The sequence below is a fragment of the Neoarius graeffei genome, chromosome 25 (assembly GCF_027579695.1).
Source record: "Neoarius graeffei isolate fNeoGra1 chromosome 25, fNeoGra1.pri, whole genome shotgun sequence".
Lineage (NCBI taxonomy): Eukaryota > Metazoa > Chordata > Actinopteri > Siluriformes > Ariidae > Neoarius > Neoarius graeffei.
In genome coordinates, this window is record NC_083593.1 from 59,237,793 (window position 1) to 59,262,526 (window position 24,734).

At 40.2% G+C, this 24,734-nt stretch overlaps 1 protein-coding gene across 1 annotated transcript; it reads left to right on the forward strand.

The window, feature by feature from the left end:
- Nucleotides 1-1,372: 1,372 nt before the first annotated feature.
- LOC132873265 (neoverrucotoxin subunit beta-like) lies at nt 1,373-4,602 on the forward strand. The gene is made up of 2 exons (XM_060908624.1): nt 1,373-1,463; nt 2,852-4,602. The coding sequence occupies exons 1-2, from the start codon at nt 1,373-1,375 to the stop codon at nt 4,600-4,602; spliced, it is 1,842 nt and encodes a 613-aa protein (XP_060764607.1).
- The last annotated feature ends 20,132 nt before the right edge of the window (nt 4,603-24,734 follow it).

Consider the following 24,734-nt stretch of genomic DNA (forward strand, 5'->3'; position numbering starts at 1 on the left):
CCATAGCAGTGTCTGTTATACAGAAATAACACACCATAGAATGCCATAACTGACCAATCAGAATCGAGAATTCAAATGAGTTGTGTCATAAAGTAGTTTTAAACCCGATCAGGCTTATTAATCAATATCAGAATCATAAACACTTTAATGCCTATGAGCTGTGCCCACAGGAATTGATTGTGGTTTTGTGCCAGTGTGGAACATTAAACAGTATATCACAAAATACAGTGCAGCAACAACAGGCAATACAACAACCAGTGCAGAGGGATTAGAGAGTGCAGTAGACACGAATAATACAGTGGAGAGACAATGGACATTGCAACAGCATTTACGATTCCCTGTTTGTTTGTTTTTTAATAAAGATCTATGCTTCAACTAAACACCTTTCATTTTCAGTGACAGACCATTTCATATTCATGATCATAGTCACATAAAATTCTGTTCTTTTAGTTGTGTTGTAACATGTTCATGCTTATTCAGTTTTAATTTTTTTTGTTAATGATTTCCGCTAGGGGGCGGCACGGTGGTGTAGTGGTTAGCGCTGTCGCCTCACAGCAAGAAGGTCCGGGTTCGAGCCCCGTGGCCGGCGAGGGCCTTTCTGTGTGGAGTTTGCATGTTCTCCCCGTGTCCGCGTGGGTTTCCTCCGGGTGCTCCGGTTTCCCCCACAGTCCAAAGACATGCAGGTTAGGTTAACTGGTGACTCTAAATTGAGCGTAGGTGTGAATGTGAGTGTGAATGGTTGTCTGTGTCTATGTGTCAGCCCTGTGATGACCTGGCGACTTGTCCAGGGTGTACCCCGCCTTTCGCCCGTAGTCAGCTGGGATAGGATCCAGCTCGCCTGCGACCCTGTAGAACAGGATAAAGCGGCTAGAGATAATGAGATGAGATTTCCGCTAGTTTATCATATAGGAATTGTTATACAGAGGTTTTTTACACTGTATACCTTTATCAGTAAGCCTAAGTGTAAAGCATGTGAACTGTCTGAGAGAAACACAGTCAATTTTATTTATTTGTTTTTATTTATTTATTTTTTTAAACACGGTGCATCAGCTTCATTGTGTTCCAGGTAAAAGGGTTATTTGCTTTAATTGTTAGAGAATTCCTGAGGCAACATTTTTAAAAACAAATCTGGCTATAAATATCTGACAAACTACAGATAAAATTCAGAAGTTGGTTGGGACTGTGAGGCTCCACCACAAAACGTTTATAGTCACCATACTGAACTCGTTTTGAGAACAACACATCAGGTGAGATGACTAGCTTTTTCTATTATTACTGCTACTAATAATATCACTGTGTGAGTGATCTTATTGTATGAAACCTAGTAGTGGTAATTAAATGACAGTTGTTTCTCGTTGTATTTTTGACAGCTATGGAGGCTAAAATCATTGAAATGGCAGCCGTAGGAAGGGCTTTGCATCCTGGCATGTTGTATGACTGCCGCAGTGATTCTGTTATTCCAGGTAAACATCCCACAGTCTTCAACATTCCCCAATCCAAATGTCACTTAACTGTTAAATAAATGTAAACTCACTGACTGCATAGTGATGCACTTATAATATGTTCCATTACAAAATTATTAAAGCATATATGAAATTAAATCACCCAATTCATTGGAAAAAAAAAACAATGTTGCCTCCAAACACTGTCAAGTGTTAATATCCTGTCTTGATTGGGGGTACAGTCTAAATGTTCAGTTGGCCATGTTTTACTGTCATCTTGTTGATGAAATGTAGCATTTGTATCGTAATGGAGAAGTGCTCTTTTTCTTTCCTAATTTTTTACTTTAATTTATACACTGCTATCCCCAAGAACAGTGGGATGGTGTTTCTTTAGCTCAGTATGATCCTGTAGACATGTTAGCATAATTATTTTCTGGAAATCTACAACTTAGTTGGTGATGCTAAACTTAAATTCTACCTAGGCCACATAGTTATTTTTGTGAGACCCCAAAGTGTTGTAACCTAGGGGTAATTTTTCTCAAAATGTTAACGTACTCTATCTATAAATGTCAATGGCCTAGGCTCTGAAACTTGAATAAGTCATGAGAACAAAGAAGAGCTGCAGAAACTCTTTAAATATGTACACTATATACTGATAGTTGTTCTACTGACTAATTTTTTTTTAAATGAATGGATTTCTTTGTCTTATAAAATGTTGGCGTATAGCTGTTTGAAAGCTACACTATAAGCATAGAGATATTAAGGTGAGAGCCACTGAAGTAACTTGCTGGAGGTTTACTGCAGTAAGAAAAAAAGAAAAGTAGGTCAGAATTTATAAGATGAATGGCAAGACTGTGTGACAGTAGATTGTGCCATTAAAAATCATCAGGAAAACAATAGTGATTTTATTTTTTTGTATGTCCTCATCACACCAAAAGTAATGTCAGATTATTGATATACCCAGCACCCCTCTAAATTTGGCACTGGGATTTAAAGTTATGATTTTATCATTTATCCGCGTATATCCAAACTTCACAGAGGTTATTTTTTAATTCATGTTGGTTAGCAGCAGGTGTGTAATAAAGTGGCATATCTTCAGTACGCTATCTTGCTGCCGAAGCTATTTATGAAACAAACTTTAAGGTGAATATCGGGCATTCATTGTGGAATACGTATTACAGTGCCAGAAGTAGAACATAATAATATTGCTTATTATTACTAAATACAAGATACATTATTTGGTCACAGGGATTAACAGTGCTAACTTAATGTCTGGTGGGCTTTAAATCCACACTCTTCTGGATGGAAAGTAGTAAAAGTTGACAAATAATTTTTAAGTCATAACTAACAGTTTTACTGTTGCACAGTTTGTGACAGAACTATCAGTTGTAGTCTCTTATTCATTTCAGGTATTTCTCTATGGGATAATGAAACAATAAAGAAGGGCGTGGTTTCCCATCGACAGCCCAAGACAGATCTGAAGTTCACTGCTTCTGATTCCCTCAGTGAGAAAGCCAAACTGCTAGATGTGAGTGCTTCCCTTACAGCTAGCATCCTGGGTGGTTTAGTGGATGTTGGAGGCTCAGCCAGGTTCTTACGTGATAACAAATCCTCAACACGTCAGAGCCGGGTTTCTCTGCAGTACAGCCAGACAACAAGATATGACCAATTAACTATGGACCGCAATATCACCTACCCAAAGGTGTTTGAGGACGGAACTGCCACGCATGTTGTTACTGCTGTACTCTATGGAGCTCAGGCTTTCATGGTGTTCGATCTCACAGCCGATGAGAATGAGAACAAAGAAGAAATTGAGGGAACCTTAAATTTAATGGTCAGAAATATTCCTTTTATTGATATAGAGGGAGCTGGAGGTCTAAAAATGAGTGATGGTGAGAAACAATTGTCTGATAAGATCAGTTGTACATTTTATGGTGACTATGAACTTGAGCAGAATCCCACCACATACAAAGAGGCCCTGCAGCTGTACAAGGAGCTTTCATCTCTGCTGAGGAAGAGAGAGAATGATGCAGTACCAATGAAGGTTTGGCTTTATCCCCTTGCACGTTTGAGTAAAAAAGCAGCTACACTGGAGAGAGAAGTTCGTAAAACACTGATCACTAAAACAGAAACTCTGTTGGAGGAACTGAGAAATGCAGAGATTCAATGTAATGACTTGATTACAAACACAACAGTAAATGATTTCCAGGATGTGAGACGAAGGGTGAAGAAATTGCAAGCGCTGCTAGAAGCCTACAAGGTGATTTTTCAAAAAAACCTGCGTAGGCTCATCCCTGCTATTCGGGGTGGAAAAGAACAGGAGCGGGCACTAGCAGACATCATAACCACCCACAAAAAGTCTCCATTTAGAGCTGAGAAGCTGAATCAATGGTTTGAGAACAATCAGAGTGAATTACATCTGCTGAAACTCTATACCCAGCAACTGAGTGGCGTCCCTGTCGTAAACTACACAGCCCTGTTGAGCAACATTCTAATAGATCCCAGTGTTGATACTGTGTTGTGCTTCTGCTTTACCTCTCTGAAATACGAAGACCAATATTTGTCCATTCTAACAAAATTTTTGAAAGTAGATGAGTTTGAAAACCTGGTAACAGTTCCAGAGTCAACTGAACAATTGTGGATCCGCACTCCTGAACTCAGTGAGAAGATGAAAGATAACATTTTTCTTTTCAGAAGTTTTTTCCAAGCTAATAAAGATGACACACAAATCAAGTTTGTCATTGTCTCAGTCTCTGATGCCTCCAATCCTGGAGCCTCCATCCGTCTTTACAGAAAACACAACATGGTGGACGGTGCGTTTCAACCCGTGTCCAAACCTCCTGCACCCAAGGTGGATGTCCAGGAGAGAAACATTATGTTGAGGCTGCAGAAGTCCCCGACTGGATCGACAGTGCGGTTCAGAGTGGAATACAGGACAACACAGGCCACTGATTCAGAAGCTGATGTGGAAAAATGGGAAGTCACAGAGACTCCAGATACTCAGGAGAATTTCACCCTGACTGGAATTAAGCCTGCAAACCAATACTGGGTCCGGTACAGAGCTATTAGTGAAGTTGGAGTGAGTGAAGCCAGCGACTCTGTCCTCTTCTCACGCCAAGGAAAATTAAAATTTTCTTTGGGCCAGAATTGGGTCAGTTAACGTTTTACATTTGTAAAAATTTCTTTTCATGCATGTATGATTTTTGACCATTGATTTTCTAGTAAAAAAAAAAGTTAAATACATGATCAATATGTAAGTAAATATGTTTTATTACACATATTAGGGGTATAAAAAACAGATACACTAATAAAGCTGAAAAGTGTGCATATTTGCATGTAAAGTGCATAATTTGTTTCCCTTTACAGAACTGGAGCTATCGGTCCATTATTAATGAACTAAGGACCCAAATGTTGAGTAACCTGTGCACTTCACGGTGGAGTCCCTCAAACCTCCAGTCAGAGGTTACAAATTTATCAAACAACCCTGTGAGTAACATTTATAGGGAGGGCTGTAAATATAATGATGCTCCTGCATTGTTTAACCCACAATGTCCCTTAACAGTTGTTTTAAAAAATTAAAATTAGCCTTAACATAAAATATAATATATACTATATAGAGTAACCTATATTTACCAGTTTTTTAAACCATGTTAATTAAAATATACATTTCTTTTATTGATATTTCATTAATTCAGTCATTATTTTAAACATCCTCTTTTGAAGTTGAAGAGTGCTGGTAATGAGACTGAACATAAAATGTGGAAACTTTTCTGACTGTTTGACATTATCAAGCAGTGACTAGAATTCAGTTAGGATTTAAGTTATACAAAAAGCTAATTATTTTGGACGATTATGTGTTTGTCAGAAGGATGGGGTTCAGTGATCATGTGCCACGTAAGAGGACTTACAGATAATTTAAAAGCCCTTTTCATGATGTTATTGATATACAGGATATAATGTAATGTGACTTGTCACCGATTTATTATAGGCTTTATTTTATATAATTAATTTTATTATTACTATTTTTTTTAGAGATTCTGTTTGGCTTCTGATACCATCAGTACTCTTTGAAAGATTGTAAAACTTTAATGGCAGCTGCTTCTTAACTAGACTTCTTCAGTTATTCTTCACTAGACTATGGTGGTTGGTGTTTAAATCTCATTGACACAAGTTGCTGATGTGTGTGCTCAGGAATGTACATGAGTTTGTGAGGTTTGTTGGAATTTTTTGAATATCTAAACCAATGTAAAGCCAACATACATGAAATGAGAGCTATGTGCTCAAATATTATTGCTTGTGTATTAAACCTTGCTGCTGCATTCTGCACTGATTGGAAGCTGTTGATGGACATAGTGGGGCAAAAAGTATTACAGCAGGGTTAGTGTTTTATGGCCATATTACTTGGCAGTATTCCAGAGGTAGAAAAATCACTGTTGAACATATTAGAAATAGTCATAAAACCATCCAGGATAATAGTTATGCATTGTATATAGCAGTTAAGGGTTGATTAAGACCCCGTTCATACCTGACCTAAACATATGTCCTGGGTGATTCGATCATAAATAGACAGCGTTAAGCACACGTACGGTATGAATGGGGGCCAGTGTGTCTTGGATGCGCATTGTGGTCTGATTATTCAAACCCACTTTGGAGGTGGCCTGTGACACATAGGACCACATAACATTTGCACTATGAATGGAGAAGCATGTCAGTGCTTCCCAGATTGCAACCAATCACTGCCTAATGAACAATTTTAGTGCTAGGATGGAGTCACAGTCAATAACGAAACTCTTAGGGATATGGTGCATGCTTTTTATGGTTCTTTGCTTACTCACCACAGAAACTTCCCGCTGTGATTGAAATCCCTGGAGGGCTGAAACCAGGAATGGCTTTGTGTCTCCAAGGGGTTGTTAATGAACCGGAAGGAAGGTATACATCACACACACACACACACACACACACACACACACACACTGTACAACCACATTTAGCATACTGAAAATCTTGATGTGCTTGACAGATAATATCAACTTTACTTTTCTTCACAGCTTTTCCTTCCATCATAGAACTGGGCTCACTCGTCGTGATGACAATGCTTTTCAGTTGCTGGTTTACCCCAATGATTCTTTTGAATGTAGAATGTACCTGAAAACAGAATGTGAGGCTAGAAAACGTTATGTTGGGTGCTCTTTATCCAAAGGTTCACACTTTGTTTTCTTCATCGTCATTGGTGAAGAAGCCTTTGAGGTATGGAGATTAAAGAAATAACTGGAAAAATTCAAGTAAATAATGTAAGCAATGATACCTAATCTTTTCTTTTCAGGTGTATTTGAATGGCCGGCGGTACTGTGTGTTTACGCACCATATGCCAGTGAATAAAGTGAAGCTACTTCACATTTGTGGAGACATCATTATGAACAGGGTTGGTGTTGTTTCGGTAAGTCAGATACTCAAAGGCTTCGGTTTTTATCCCCTGCTGGCCGAAAGGTCCGAAGGGGGATTATGTCGTGGCGATGTCTGTCCATCCCGGGAAAGATACTCACTTTCTGAGATCAACACCTCTCACAATTTTTGGAGGAATTTCACGAAACTTGACAGGATTCTTTGTTATAAGTCAGTAATACGCATATTGCAATTTCGTTTAATTCAGTCACGTTTTACCAGTTATGGCATAGTTGCCTGTGGGGGATATTGTGCTTTCAGAGCACTCTTGATTTTTATTTCAAATAGTGTATAGATTACACTTGGACTATGCAGAATTTTGTCTGATCGAACTTTGAAATGCCTATATTAAGCACTGTCGACATCCTATGGATGACTTTCATTAATAAGTATTCTTCATTCTTTTAATTTCCCCAGAACTGGAGTGAATCTTCCTTTGGTAAAGAACAACGTTCTGGCATGCCACACTGGGAGCTTTCTAACATCCAATCAGATGTGAAATATCCAATTTTTAAACCTGTGAGTAACAGGCACTTGAAAACTAGTTTAGAAATGCAAAATGGCCTTTATCATGTGAAGAATCTTCAAATCCAGACAATAAAGCTACAACAAGGACTTTTTAAATACTGCAACTAGAACAAAGAAACATTAAAAGACTACGATTAGAAATAATATCGCATGACCTTCACAATGTTTATGATTCTACAGAACCAGCCCAATTTGTACCCGATCCCTGGAGGATTAATACCTGGATCTGCTTTGTTCTTCCAAGGGGTAGTTCCTTTAGGTTCCGACGGGTAAGCTGTTAAAATACTGCACACAAAAAACCTTCACTGAAACACAGAAGCAAAAGCAAACAAAGATTATCAAACACAATATAAAATATAAAGCACATTAGTTCAATTTTTTTTCTGATGCATTCATGTAGAGCTGTTAACATAAATATTGTGCTTTTTTGTACTGAAATTTGCATATGCTTTGCAGCTTTGCGATAAATCAAAAGGCTGGGACACAAGAACATGATGAAATCATGTTTCACTTCAGGACTTACCTATCAACAGTGGTCTGCAATTCCTTTGGGGAAATAGGATGGGAGAAACAGGAACAGACAGAAGATCCCATATTTGCTGAAGGGGAAGCCTTTGATATCTTCATAGTTATTAGAACAGGATACTATGATGTAAGAAATTTAAAAAAGCAAAATGAGCTGATAAACAATTTAATTAAATGAAGCCACTAACATTGTCTTAAATCTTTTCTTTTACCTGTTTAGGTCATTGTAAATGGACGACAGTTATGTCTGTTCAGAGAGCGTTCGAAAATGAGCAATGTGTCCACAATTGAAATTCGAGGAAACGTGTTCATAAACACATTTGCCATTATTCACGTAAGTCACTGTCATAGGGTGAAACAGGTAATTGTCTGTCTGCTGTGAATTAATTTTGTGCTAATGTTAGGAAGAAATAATGTTTATTTGCTATATACATCCTGTCAGGGTGTAGGCACTTACGGATGCAAGTGCAGGGGAGAGTGGGTGCGTCGCAAACTGTCAACAAATCCAAATCAGGAAGTCAAAGTCATAGTCAGGGATGGGCAAGGGTCGGTCGATCAGCGAACAGGATATCAGAGGGCAGGCGAGGAAATGGAGTCAGGAAATAAACGTAAACAGAGTCTAAACATAAGTAGTCAGGCAGAAAGTCAGAAGGCTCTTTAAAGGAAATACGCTGAACCTTTATTTTTAAATAAATTTTTGAGTGGATAGTATCTCCATCCTTGACTCTTGTGTGCTGCATAAATGGGAATAAAAAATATATATATTTTTGAGAGTTAAAATTGACCGCAAAGTTGTCATTGGCGCTGCCCCGCTGAGCCAGCCAGCCCTGAGTGCATGACGTCACTGCGGTAACCGGTTTTAAGGCCGAGGCCTTTGACAGCTATAGACCAAAGTCATATAAATAAAAATTTATGGTGAAAGTAAGAAATAGCGTTACCAACTTGCTCAACGAAGACTGATTTGACTTCATTGATTGTGGGTTGACTCTCATCAAAACAGGATGGGTGTTATAACTTATGCAACATACACGTACATGCATGCATTTTCACTGATAAAACGTAAAAGGCTCATTAAATAATCAGATGAACTGAGACAATCACATTCTGAAACAAATTAAATAATCTTATACCGCTAACTTAAACACACAATACAAGTTACATGTATTAATCTAGATGCAGGTAAACAACAAGTGGTGTTTTTGTTGTTTTGTATCCAAATGAGAGTTGGAGCTTACCCGTCTGTGTTCTCACTTCTTGTGGCCGATTGTTTTGAAACAATCTGACTTTCAGTTTTTCGTTCAGCTCTCCATTCATTTGCTTCTTCCACGTAAGGGCGAGATATTGCTGCTGAGGCGAGCATATCCAGCGGAGAAATCAGACGGCTGCTCCACTCATTCTCCACACTGAGTACTCCGCCATTACTGCTCGGCTCAGACAATTACTAAAACCTGGGACGGGACGTCACCGGTTTTAGCAACAACTGTGGGGAGGTCACTGCCTGAGAGATAATATGTCCCATTCCATCCTGGGTTTTAGCAACAACCCTTGGCTCACACTCTAGGAGAACTGGTGCAACTGAACTTACTTTCCTTTTCTTGTAGTTTTATTTAATTGTTGGTACTGCACCCTCTTTCAATACGGACTTATAGCCAACGCTTCTCAACAGATCAGAGGTCTTGTACGAGTCTTCAGTAAAATGTGCAGAGCAGAGGAGAGACCTCTTCGTAGGTGCCCAACGTGCCCGTGAACTTCTCGCAAAACGCGTCCAAATCTTTGCAGTTTAAACATTCTTGGGCTGTGAATGCAACGTAAATCCACCTTCTGTCGTGTTGCTGCACCGGCCAGCAACACATCTACATGACCTGGCGATAAATTAGCTCAAAATGGAGGATCGGAGTTGCGGTCAGTGCTGTGTTTTAGTATAGTGGAAATGGCGATGAGACCGATAGACTTCCTACTGTGACGTCACAGACGTCAAGGTCATTCACTCAGACCGCTACCTATGTGAATCACTTTAATCATAAAAACGACTATATTAGATTTATTGTTAATGCTTAAAACTATTCCTATGCCATTCGTGCGGTCTCAAGGCATTTATAAACAAAAGTGAGGCCATGGTTCTGCGTATTTCCTTTAAGGTCAGGTACTGGGACACAGAACAATACTTCACGATATGTGTTAGTGACTGCTGAGCTTATATAGGGGAGTGACTGCAGATTAATGAGAGACAGGTGTATTTGTTAATATTCTGGAGATGAGGGGCACCGTGGTGTTTGGGAATTGTAGTCTGGAGCAGCCATGTTTGAAGGCTGCTCCAAACTCAGGTTTTCAGTGCTGTTATTGACTGTTATAAGGCTGATGGCACCAAGGGAAGTGGGTAGAGATCTTTTACTGTGATTTGGTTCAAGCCTCAATAGTCTATGCAGGGGTGAAGACCTCCTCCTTTCTTCTTCACAAAAAAGAAGCTGGCTGGAGATATTGATGGCCTAATCTACCCCTATTTCAAGGCCTCTTGGACATACTGTTCCATGGCAGCTTGTTTGGTGATGGACAAAGGGTATATGCAGTTGCAAGGAGAAGTTGTACCTGGGAGGAGGTCAATGGCACAATCATAGGATTGGTGTGGAGGCAAGTCACTAGCTTTACCCTTGCTGAACACTTCTTTGAGGTCCAAGTAACATGAAAGAACACTGTCTAAAGAGTCAGGCAGTGGGCTCTCCACAGAGGTGGAAGATATTGCGAGCTGGGGGAGTTTCAGGCAGTTCTGGAAGCAAGATGGGGACCACTGAAGGATTTCTTCATGTTGCCATGAGATAAGAGGGTCATGAAGCTGGAGTCACAGGAACCCCAAAATAGAATAGAATAGAATAGAATAGAATAGAATAGAATGCCTTTATTGTCACTATACACATGTACAATGAGATTAAAAGCAACTCCAATAATAGTGCAAACAATGTGTAGAGAAAAAAATGAGATCATGATGGGCAGTGTGGGTAGCCAACAAAAAATTAGCTCAGAATGAAATGCTCCCACCTGAATTTTGAGGAGTGATGTGTGCATGCTTATGGGCCTGTCACCAATGGGGCCCCCATCTATGGCTTTCAGGTTGACTGATCATTGGAGGTCTTCTGTGGACAAGTGGTATTTCTGGACATTTGTGCTACTGATGAAATTCCCCTCTGCCCCTGAGTCTGTGAAGGCAGAGGGAACATGGGTCAAGTCTGGCAGTTTTAATAGAACAGGCACCTTTAGAGAATGTGACTTATGAACTACTTCAGGACTCACTGGGCTAGGCTGACTGGTTTCTTGATGGATCCAACTCTCTCTCTTTGGGTTAGGTGGGCGAACTGGGCATTTTGCTATCAGATGGCTGGACTCCCCACAGTAGAAACATAGTCCCTCCCAGCATTTCCTATCTCTCTCCGAACATTGTAGGTGAGCACGAGACCTCCATAGGAGTTAGGGAAGCCAAAGTAGTAGAAGGGGCTGGAGGAGACTGTAATGAAGGTTGGTTCTTTAGGAGGTGGTCCAGGCGAATAGCAAGATCAATCAGAGAGTCTAGGGAGAGATGTTCATCATGGCATGCCAGTTCAGTGAATACTTCAGGGTGTAGGCCTTGATGAAAGGTGACCTTCAGCATGGGCTCATTCCAGCCACTGCCAGAGGCTAGCATGCAAAATTCCAAAGCATATTCTGCTACTCTCCTATCTCTCTGTCTGATGGTTAATGAACTCTCGCCAACTTCAACTCCTTCGGGCTGGTGATCAAAAACACACTTGAACAGTTCTATGAATCTGCCATAAGAGGTGGTGTGTTCACTCCCACAGTCCCAAACAGCACTAGCCCACAGTAAAGCCTTGCCTAAGAGGAGACTGATGAAATGGGCAATCTTCTGTGGCTTCCGTGAGAGTGGAGAAATACAGGGAGCATTGGAGTAGAAATCTGTTGCAGTCAGACACTTCCCCTGAATACTTTTTTTTTTTAAAGATTTTTTTTGGACTTTTTTCACCTTTATTGGATAAGGCAGTGTAGAGGCAGGAGAGAGATGGGGAGGGATCAGGAAATGACCTCGGGTTGGAATTGAACCCGGGTCCCTGGATTTATGGTATGGCGCCTTAGTTGACTGAGCCACGACGCCCCACTTCCCCTGAGTACTTCTCAGATCGTGGAACCATCTGGGCTGAACCAGTGGAGGATGAAGGGCATGTCCGGATTCCCTGCGATACAACAGCAGTGAGTTGCAACATTCTGGTGTTAAGATCACTAATCATCTGCTGGTGCTCTCCTAACAATCGCCCCTGAGCGTTAAGCACAGTTTTCTTCACTTCCTCTGCTGTATCTATAGCTGGCGAAGTATCCTGTCAGGGTGCAGGCACCTATGGATGCAAGCGCAAGGGAGATCGGGTGCATCACAAACTGTCAGCAAATCCAAATCAGGAAGCTGAAGTCGTAGTCAAGGATGGGCAAGGGTCAGTTGATCAGTGAACGGGATATCAGAGGGCAGGTGAGGAAACGGAGTCAGGAAATAAACATAAATAGAGTCTAAACATGAGTAGTCAGGCAGAAAGTCAGAAGCCTCTTTAAGGTCAGGTACTGGGACACAGAATGACACTTTGCGATGTGTGTTTGTGACTGCTGAGCTTATATAGGGGAGTGATTGCAGAATAATGAGAGACAGGTGTACTTTTTAATACTCTGGAGATGAGGGGTGCTGTGGTATTTGGAAATTGTACAATAGTCCAGAGCAGCCATGTTTGGAGGCTGCTCCGAATTCAGGTTTTCAGCGCTGTTACTGAGACATCATTTTTATGGTGAGAAATCAATGTTGTAAGAATGTCATATGATTGAAATATAGTCATATGAAGGTATTTTCAATTAAAAAATTTAAATACAGTACATTAATACACTTATTATGAAAGTATTGCTTATTTTAAGAGTGCACATATAATATCAGTGTGTTTAGTCAATTTTATTAGAACTTGTGTTTTCTTTTTCTTCAGCTGGATAATACTGACCTGACCCTTGACATTTCATCCCTTATGTGAGGACACTTATCACCAGGAGCCTTGAGCTTGACCTTGTTTTTTTGCCTGCATTGGTTTGTGTAAGTGACCCAAATGGTCGTCACATTTAGTGGTCACATAATCATTTATAAAATTCTGAGCTCATTGCGGTTATTATATGATTTTAATGTAAACACTATGCTGATGATAAATTAAAGTATGGTTGATTTGTGTTAATCTTTGTTAATGTGTCTAATATGGTGGAAAAACAGATGTCTGTCATTTTGTTAGATAATTAATTATGTCATATAATAGAAGTCTTATTAATCCAGTCATTTTATATTTTAAAGAAACGGTAGTTCAATGTAAAATTGAGGTTCAATAATTAAAAGTTGACGGCCTTTTGATTTCATAAAACCTGTGAAATTTAGTTCCCTCTGAAATTTGGTCATTGTGATATATGTTTATTTCTGTTATATCTAAAAATATCAGGCCATTCTGTGGCTGGGAAGTTATTTAATTTGAGGGGATTAAAGCAAATACTGTGCATGAAATCGCTCGCTTCACACAGTCAAGCAGACAGAGGAAGTCTGGTGTGTGCATCTGCAGGTTTCCCTTTTGGTGTCATCTTTTTCTTTTGGGTTTTACGGCAGCTGGCATCCACAGTGTTGTATTACTGCCATCTACAGGTTTCCCTTTGAGCGTGCACTGACAGTTCCATCATTCTGTTGCTAAACGAACAGCTGATCACACCGAGGTGCTTGCTGACCGCCGATATTTATTAGTTTGGTCCTGTGTTTCCTCATCTCATATATAACATGTCTTTTCTTCTCGCTTTCTGTTACTATAGTCAGTCTTTCACGTTTCATTCGTGTCCTCCATTTTCCTTTCCTGTTTCAAATTTGTATCCCACAATGCCTTGCGTGAATGGGGAAAGCCCACCACGTGACGCATGACGTAGTATCTTGTATTGCATCACAGTGAAGCAAGAAAAAATAGCTGAGAATTTAGAGTCATGTGGCACGAAAGTCATTAATTGTTCTATTAAAAAAATAAATGAATAATAACACTGGAAGTCTGTGATTTAAAATTCAGTAGCTTTCAATCACTAAACAAAAATAATTGGATGTCAGGGAAAATTCTTTTTATGACCTAAACCTAAAAAATCTGAAAGTTAGTCTACCTTTAAGACATTCCTAGGAATTTTGTGCAAGATATGAACAAATGAACATGTACAAAAATGTGTCATCTTTCATCATTACTACCAAATTTACTTATTTGCTTTTAAAAACTTAATAATTGGCTAACTCTTCTCCATTTTGGAAATATGTATACTTTTATTTTATTACAGTGACACAAACTCTTTGACCAAGTGGTAAAGCCTTCACCCCATTCAGCATGAAGATTTTGTTTGTAGTCGTAAATGACTGAAAACTATCAAGAATATTAGTTTGTTTCAGACTGAATGTTTGCCTTTCTTTTTTTCTTTAAATTAACTTGCTTTACTGTTTCTTTACTCTTATATACATTAATTATTTAACATTATATAAAAAAATTTGCATGCTTATTCCTTGCTATTATTTGAAGCCCCTGCTATTCTTGGACAAAAAGATTTTAAGATGGAATTTTCTGAATAAAGTTTGACAAGATATCATAACTATTTTTAATAGTTTTTTAAAATCTGAATGAATCTGGCAAATTTGTTTAATAATTCATATCAACATAACATTTCTGTCATTTCTTTGCAGGTTGTCTAAATGCATGCACAAAGTGTATATATTCCTGAAATACTACTTAAATATGATGTGAAAATATTTATGCTATGCTGTGTAGGCCTACAATTATAACAGCATATAACTTTTAATACTGTAGAAGCATGTCTCAATTATGTGTTCTTGACTTTTACTTAAGTATAATATAGTCTACCCTTTGTTGATTAATGGGTTCAGGGTTGGATTGAGCAGGTCAACCCCCTGTGCCAAATCAAGTTGTTTCATTTATAGAGCATGATTAAAACAACAGAAGATGAGAATCTTGAATAAAATTGAATTGAATTGAATTGAATTGAATGCCTTTGTCCTTGCACAGCTGTACAACGAAATTTCAGTGCAACTCCTAAAGTGGTACATTCAATATAAAATAAGTCTAATATAAAAAAAGCACGTTTAAAATTAAAAAAGGCTAATATAAAATAAGTGTAATAAAAATGCATAACAAACAATAAAAACAGCAGTACAAAAACAAAACAAAAATAATTTGAAGAGAAAAAACTCTAGTAGCACCACCCGCCACACAGTTACACAGCAAAAAAATTGGAGGAAATTCAATCACAATGAAATAGATTTATCCAGAAATCACCATCATATGTTAGTGAGATGTTATAGGCTCCCATCTGCCCCTAGTAATTCACTGTACACACTTGTGAAGCTTCAATTCTAACTGAAATACAATGAATTAATGTTGGTTGGTGATTTGAACTGGGACTGGCTTACACCTGTAATGGAAACTTCTAATAAACACTTCAGAATGCTTAGCAGTTGTCTTTTCAGTTATTTATTATAGTAGATCATATAAAACAGAAATATAAAACAGGAAAGGAAAAAGAAGAAGAAGAAGACACCACCTCAGGTGATGCCGAGAGTGCGCACTCTGAGTTGTGTCTTAGTGGCTGTTATCTATTATACTCTAAAGGCATTCGCTTACTGCTCGCATCTTCACGTGATTGGCTTGAGGCTTTCCCTTGAAGCTTTGTTAGAGCATGCACCTGGTGTGCTCTGAGATGCGCAGCGGATGCGTGGTTAGGCATAACATAACAGAAACCAGGCAGCCTGCTTATCACCAGCCTTTGAGCCAAGGACACAGAAAGGTGATTACAGCTTGTGGGAAAACAATTTTTCTCAGTACACGAGGCCACTTGAGCTCAACACACAGAAACACAGAGAATAGGAATGTTCATTCACTAAATTTCCTTCACATTTCCCCCTTTTTATCTGACAGGATAATAATTGCTAAAGGAAAGAAATGTACACAATTTCAGTGGTAAGAGTTCCCGGAAAGATTTGACTTAACACGTCATTGAGTGTACAGGTATAATGCTAAGGCTGTTTTGTAAGACAAAGACGTCTTAAGTTAATGCTAGCAAGCTATAAACATAGATCAGGAAACAATAGAACAGAAAACAACCACAAATAAGAGTGTTTTAAACTAGGGCTAATTTCATATCAGCTGTGCTGACGTCGTCAAATGTCAAGTCAAGTTTATTTGTATAGCGCTTTTAACAATAAACATTGTCGCAAAGCAGCTTTACAGAATTTGAGCGACTTAAAATATGAGCTAATTTTATCCCTAATCTATCCCCAATGAGCAAGCCTGTGGTGACGGTGGCAAGGAAAAACTCCCTCAGACGACACGAGGAAGAAACCCCGAGAGGAAACAGACTCAAAGTCCCATCCCCATCCCCATCCGGGCAACAACAGACAACATGACTATAACATTAAAGTGCTGATGACATGTTTTTGACATCTTTGGCGATGTTTTATAACATAAAAAGTAATTCCAGATGATCCATATATTAATTCACGAAGGCGCCTATTTTACAAGTTATGATAAAAAATGCGGCTATCTGGGCAAATTTGACAGGGCTGCAGCGCCCAGGAGACGAAGGAGGAGGAGGAGCTATATGATGTCAGCGAAAGAACCTTCCTCCTAACTTACCAGTTTGTTGTTGATGTGGCAGGTGTTCAGGTTATCATTATTAGTATTTTTATTATATATATATATATATATATATATATATATATATATATATATATATAGTTATTATGCCTTCGTGTTGTGTTGCCGGCTTTTGCTCCAAAACCCACAAGGATGGGGTAAGTTTATTCAAGTTTCCCAGAGATCCCGAGCTGCATGCGAAGTGGGTGAAGCAAGTCAGGCGCACTCGTGACAAGTGGGAGCCCTCACCAACATCCGTCCTGTGCTCTGAACACTTCGATTTGGATTGTTTTGACACCCTTCCCAGCTTAAAAGAATCTCTTGGGTGTTCAGTTCAGCACAAACGTGTGTTACTACCATCAGCAGTGCCTACACAGTGTTACCAGATTGGGAGGTTTCCTGCCCAGTTGGGCGGTTTCAAGTGCATTTTGGTGGGTTTTGAACATATTTTGGGCTGGAAAACGTTTTACAGCCCAAAATATGTTCAAAACCCACCAAAATGCACTTGAAACCGCCCAACTGGGCGGGAAACCTCCCAATCTGGCAACACTGCCAGTATTCCGGAGGGGGTCTACTAGTAGCTATGCCGGATCCAAAGACAGTCCTCCTGTCAGAACATGTGTTGTGAAATGACATAAGATAAAGGTACGTAGAGCTATAGATTCTACATGATAATCATAAATGTAATCATAAAGTCGGCGTGATATCAGTCATGTATTTGCTTGTGAAAGTTTGCGGCTTTCATGTAACTGCCGCCTAGCAATGAGAGGCAAAGGGTAAAGAGGGTAGACTATCATAGATTCTATTCGGAAGAGATCAACACAATTCTAGACTCCCAGAAGAGGAAGAGCTAGCACTAGAGAGTTCACCGGCATTTTCATGTGCCATTTCCATTGAGTAGAACCAGAGTAGAACAGCCAGTGAACCGCAGCGTGTTCTTCCGCTGACGTCACAACGTGGCCGTGAGCCACGGACCCAGTTTTCTTGCGCTGTGCAATTAAAAGTTGGATATTCGTGTAACAACAGCTTCTTTCACGTAATTATAACAGAAATCTAACATGTTTGCCATGTTGTATAGTTTATTTAAGAAATTGCATAGAGTCATGTTCGTGTCATCAGCCCTTTAATGGTGGGTTATAGTTAAAGTCTTCGTGTGGGTTTGGAGGCCAGTCAGGCAAGTCGTCTGGGTCTATTTTCACCATCTGGTAACCAATATTTGTCAGCTGCCTTTGAAACACAGACATACAGTACAACATTGACGGAAAACAGGGAGCAAACATAGCATCACAATCACTAAGCCCAGGACCGGTATGGTGGATGGAATCAGAGTCTTCCATCCACTGAACCAATGCCACCAACTGTCTTTGACTCTGTGTCAGACTGGGTTCCCTGTATCGACCACCACACGAATCCTCCCGTGAGCCCCAGCAGGATCAGGATGCTCAGGCCCGCGACTGGACCTAGCTTATAATGATTTACCGCCTTCATCTTATGTTAACTATGTCTCCGAGTTAACCCTTGCCCTTCTTGACGTGTATTGGTGCTCAGAGGGCGGGCATGCCCTATCAGCCCTCATCCCACCTCACCGGGGCTTGGAGAAACTCAGGACTTCTGAAACCAGTTTACCGACTAGATACTGAAATACTTTTCTCTATTGAGGGTGCATCAGCGTAACTGTGCTGCCATGCTTAGTTCCGCGGGGCTTGCTCGCCATGTGGTTTGGATCAAGGTGGGAAAGCGGACGTGTGGAGTACCTTCTAAATGATAATCGCTTACCTGTCCTCCTGAGTCTCGGGTGACCACTTGTCTCACCTGATGGTTGGGGTTCTGTACTAAGATGTACTCAATTAATACTTCTTTCTCTTTGTTTGTGTTGTACAGATTTGTCCACTGGGATTGTCCTCCCGGAGCTGTTGCCCTGACCTCTTCGCCCGTGATAAGGAGCCACAGCCCTTCTCCTAATGGGTTATGCCTTCCAGTGTTCACTAATACTCGGGTGTGTGTGTGATTGATGTGATACTCACACTGTTCCATGCAGTGATGCCTTTCTTCCTCATGCGCTTTAGTTAGCACCCGGATCCTTCAGGCCTTCCTCTTCCTCCTGCTCAGTCGGTTCAGGAACCCTCCTGCAGTGGCTAGTGTGGATCCATGTCACTCTGCTTGTGACCTTCACTGCTGTTGGGGTCGTGAGCAGGACCTGGAATGGGCCATTCCACTGTGGCTTGTTCCACTTGGTTCGTTGGAAGTCCTTCACCACTATCCAATCCCCTGGTTGTAGATCGTGCACAGGTCCCTCAGTGGGCTTGGGAAGCACTTCTTTTACCTGTTTGTGGATAGATTTCAAAGCAGAGGACAGCGTTGCACAGTAATTCAACATTGCATCATCACATAGTGTGGTGTCCAGCAGTGTTCCTTGGGCTGGCCCTATCCCCATGTTGGGTACTCGTCCAAACAGAATTTCAAATGGGCTTAACCCATGTTTAGGCCTAGTTTGCATCCTCATTTGTGTGAGTACTACAGGGAGGACCTTTGTCCATCCTAGCCCTGTTTCTGCACAAACTTTGCTTAATTTATTTTTAAGGGACCCATTTTCCCTCTCCACTGCTCTTGCACTGACAGGATGGTACACAGCACGGGCGATTGCTCTAAGACAACGAGGGAGGCTCAGCCTCCTCTAAAAATGACGAACATTGTGTAGGATGAATTGCGCTAGGCTTATGTTATAGCTGACCTTATAACATTGCTATTTCAGATCCAGAATCATAGAAATATATGTGCTCAACCCAACTACAGTGCGAAATCATTCCGTTATAACTTTCCCCAGTTCGCCTAATGTGTGCGTGAGTTTTTCCTCCTCGTGACAGCGCGATGCAGCCCAGCCTCAGTGGACTTCAATGGCATTTGGGAGCTATGTGCTTTTCAATCTCAAAATGCAAGACGATTATTGGACAAATACTGCGAAAATGCCTACCCACGGAGTCCCACGGACTCCCAGCCTCAGTGGACTTCAATGGCATTTGGGAGCTATGCGCTTTTCAATATCAAAATGCAAGACGGTTATTGGACAAATACTGAGAAAACGCCCGCCCACAGACTCCCAGCCTCACAGTGGGAGGGACATGGCAAAGTTTTCCGCGAGGAGACTGGTGATTGGTGAAAGCAGCTGGATATTTTCTTTGATTGACAGCTCGTTTCAAATATAGACAGGCAGCAGTGAATTTCAGTTCAGTCCCATGCGGATTCACAAGTGCTGTGGTGTATTGTAAGAGATCAGCTTACATTTCGATTTCATTCATTACATACGGTTTCTACCAGCTTTTTTAGTTTGTATATATTTTTATTGTAAATAAAGTGTAAGTATAGTGTTGTCAAGTTTGCTATCTTAGTTCCAGAAATTTCGTTTATTTGAGTGACTGAACTTGAACTTGAGGGGGCTAGTCAGCTAGCAAGAAAGCTGCGCACGGATGCCGAGCATTGCTGATTTAATTTTGGCGAAGCCATTTGCCAGTCTTCCTTTCGAGGAAAAAATTAAAATTAAAGAGCAGGGTAGACCAACGCCTCAAACTGACTTGGTGAAAAAGGTAGGGAATAATACTCGTTCCTTTCAGCTCTCCTGGTACGAGAAAGTGAATTGGCTAACAGCAAGTGACCCACATCAACAACAGTAAATAGGCTACTTTAGTAATATGTCATGGATGGACCAAAAATATCGAATCTATTTAAAATGTTTATGCTGAGTATATTATATTGGAATATATATTTCTCTGGATATGAATTAAACACAGCTACAATTTGGAAAACATTTTTAAACAAAAACACAGCCGAGAACATTTCACACTACAGACCTGGATTAAAAGTGAAGGGTTATCAAAATTGTCAATAAAACATTTCTCAGTCAAAATAAGTAAAATATAGGGAAAGTGTCATTGAATGAAATGTGTGGCACCCAGCTCTATGTTTGGCTCCCCAAGGTCAGTGCTTGTGCCTATTCCAGAACACTCTGCTGTTACTGCTGAGGTTCCTGACAAAGAGCTGCTTTCAATAATGATCAATTTTTAAACAACATGCCACAATTTTAAAATATAAAATGTTAAAATATACCCCTCCCCCCAACACCACCATCATGTATATTGGACAGTAGGCTAATGGGCCAAAAGAACCTGTTATTTCACAGTTTGTGACCCTGCCAACAATCAGCCAGATCAGAGGCAAGAGTATGGGCAAAATTGATGTGTTTTTTCTTTTTTTCTTTTAAAATCTGGAAATATCGTAACCGACCAGCCTCCCCTGTTTGAAAGACTACCAGCCGCCACTGTATAGGCACAATATTGTTTCAGGTCTATCCCTAGGAATGCTCCTATTTTCTTTAGGGCTGCATTCACAAAGAGCGTTCCATTGTCACTTGAGATTTTGCTAGGTATACCCAACCTAGGAATTATGTCTCTCAGGAGTGCTTTGACTACTGCCTCTGAGCAAGGACGGCTCTAGGTCTTTGGCTGCCCTAAGCGAGATTGAGTTTTGGCGCCCCCCCCCCCCCCCCCCCAGGAAAAAACCTCTCTAATAACATCTAAATAACACTTTAATCTAATCACTCTATTCTATTACTATTAAACAATGTACGGTGCATGGACAATAAACAAGAAGTCATTTTTATCTTTTTCATTATTGTTATTATTGTTATCATTATTCACATAAAGTGTCACAAAGTAAAATGACCACACAAATTCAATACATATCTCCATATAATGGGCAAAAACTCTTCCGCACCCTGTTCAAAGTGTAATGCATGGACAATAAACAAGAAATTATTTTTAGTTTCTTTTTTGCTATTAAAAGTTAAGTCATCTCTGAAGAATTAACAAATTAAATGAATAAAAAAATCTACAATTCTAAATTGTGCAAACTTAAGCACCCTGTTAGGACATCAATGGGCTGTATTTTCAAACAAAAGTGCTATTATGGGTACTTTGTTATTGAAGTAACATTACAATGGGACTCGTCTGGTCTTCCTAATGGCAAATTCCTTGATAATATCATCAAATGATATTTCTCTTGAGATCTCTTGGTTGATGCTCATCAGAGCAAGCCCATTCAGACGTTCTTGACTCATTGTTGACCTTAAATATGTCTTCAGCAGTTTTAATTTTGAAAAGCTTCTTTCAGCAGAAGCTACTGTCACAGGTAGTGTAACAGCAGAGGTAAGGAGCGCGTATTTCTACATCCCCAGCCGCATCAGAGGCGTTGTAAAAAAGGTTTTCAACCTTTCATGAGCCAGGGCACACTTTTTTCAATGAAAACATCTCAAGGCACATCACCAATAGAAAATGCTGACTGAAACTAAAATGCTGTTGCCAATATTTACAATATACAGTCATTCTATAATTTTCCACGGTACACTTGGTGATCTCTCACGGCACACTAGTGTTCCGCGGTACTAGAGTTCGGCAGCACAATGGTTGAAAACACTGTACACCACTGATGCACTTGGTAACATCTCCATTCAATAACTCCATCCCTCCTTTTTGGTGGGGTTTTGGTCGCCCTTGGCGCCCCTGGGCACACTTTGTGCTCACCGGCACTGGTAAAGAGAACACATCTGAGTGCTTGTTTCGTTTCCCTGCAGTCTTGACGCACTGAGATTGTTTCTTGTTTTCAACGCATTTATTATATTTTCCTCCAGGAAGCTCTTTGCAACATGGTTGCTTGAATGAGCTGCTAAACTGTCATTTTAATGAGAACACAGATCAACAAAGCAACTTTGTTTTATTAAAAAAAAAAAAACGTGCCAGGCACCATTGGAATATCTCGCTGCGAAACGTGTTCGGTGCATAAAAGACCTTTACTTCAGCCCAGACTGCTCAATGACACCGACAGACTGCTCCAAGTGCAGCCATATTCAAAACAAGCAACAGATCTATGTCAGTTATCTACGTTATGCAAAAACACTCTTTAGCCAACAACACTTAGGCTATTACATGGCCAAAACAGAGAATAGCCGCGGATGCGCACTTGCGCGCCCGAAGACACACTATAGACAGGGCGAACTACTGTTGAGCGCTTATTGTTTCATGATTAACAACCACCACCACACCCCACCCCACCCCACCCCGCTTTTTTTGACAAATCGCAGCCTGACTACATGCTTTGCTGTACAATTAAATTAGGCTAAGACATTATAATGCTGACTCGTTTTCAGAATAGTGGAAGTCATAATTTTTCTCCCTCCGTTTCTGCACCTCTGGATGGACGCAGCGCCCTTAGCATTTGCCTATATTGCCTATGCCATGGGCCGGCTCTGCCTCTGAGTCTTGTTTAGCTGTGGGGAATACTTCAACCCACTTTGAAAACACGTCAACTATTACCAGGCAGTACCTTTTTCCCTCACTAGGTGTCAGTTCAATGAAGTCCATTTGGAGGTGATCAAATGGTTTGTCTGGTATTGGGTGTGCTGCTTGAGTTAGTTTGATACCTTGACCTGCATTATGTTGTGCACATATCAAGCATTGCTTGCAAAATTTTGCAGCATAGTTTGAAAACCCCTCTGTGAACCATCTCTTTGTTACTTCTGCTACCATCCCCCCTTTTGACACATGGGTGAGCCCATGTGCCAATTTTGCATAGAAAGGGACAGAGGTGGAAAAACCCGGGTGCAGAAAGTAAAAACCCTGCCACATTTTTGCTCCAGCCAATTCAATGAACCAGCTGATCCTAATTACCACATCCCCTAATAGTCCGGGAGCCAAAGGCCCAAATTTGGCTGAACCTGGCTTCGTCGGTTAAAGTTTTTTTTTTTGCTGTTTGTTGTTGTCCAAGGTCTACTCATTAAGATAAGAGAGGGTGCCCGGTGATATCCCTTGGGCAATTCCGGATATTGGCCCTTTATTGTTGGATGTGCTGCAGTCATAGCCTAAATTCTGACATTTTGACATTCTTCACTTTATGTTCACCAAAGTCTATATATCATACTTATTTTTGTGTTTGTTAACATAATAGGATGAGTTTAAGGCCTGGGGGTGGGGTTCCAGCCATGGTTGGGGGTGTGGCCATGCAATTGGGGGCGGGGCTTATACCAAAAAGCCCTTTATTACTCTATTACTTTGGTTGTTAATGCGAGCCTTAAATTATTAGGCATACACTCCATTGTCATCCTTGTGTTTACTTCTGCAGGGGCATATGAGGGACACAATTAGCTAATTCAAGCCAACTTGTGTAGCTATCTTGCTAACTCTGTCAATCACACTGCCCCCAAAAGATCACAGCACACATAAGCTAAGCAGAGAAACTATTTGACTGTAATCATGAAAGAGCAGTGACATGTACTCACTGCTCACCAGTGAACTAGACCCATAGTTTCACAACACTGGCTAGCACACCCAACTCTCACCTAGTAAATGCTAGTCACTGATTTTTTTAAGCTAATACATTAAGCTAATAGATTGCTTATTTTAACGATATTGACTGTTGAAATAGTAATGTCCCTGGTTCCCTAGTAAAATTCAGGGCATAGTCCCCGATTCACCCCCACTCCAAACCACACTGCTCTTCCACTGACTAGCACGACTTTTAAAATGTTGGGGAGTAAGGTTTACTTAACATTCTCCTCTGTACTAGCTGGCATCCAGTACATAAGCATATTTTTACAGACACTAAGCAATGGCAAAGGGTTTAGAGGGTTTTTTTTTTCATCTGAACTCTTAGTTCTTTCCTTAAATAGTTTTTGTGTTTTGTGTGTGTTTGCATACTGTATGTAATTATTTTACATAATTATTGCTCATTAGTGTGTGTGCATGTGTATGTGTGTGCGTGTGCATGCATGCATACATGTACATGCTTTATGTACTGTAGTTCTTGTATCAAAATTGTTAATTTTGCAAATTTATGAAAGGGTCAATTACACGTTTGACTAATTTGAATGACAGTAAAGCGTGAATACTGTACAGCCAATTTGGTTAATTGAAAATCAGTATCTTTTGCTATTCTTGTGTGTGTGTGCGCATGCTGTATATGCCATTTTGCATGCTTGATATATTGCATACTGTAGTTTTACATAGTGGATCACTGGTGTGAGTGTATATGCATG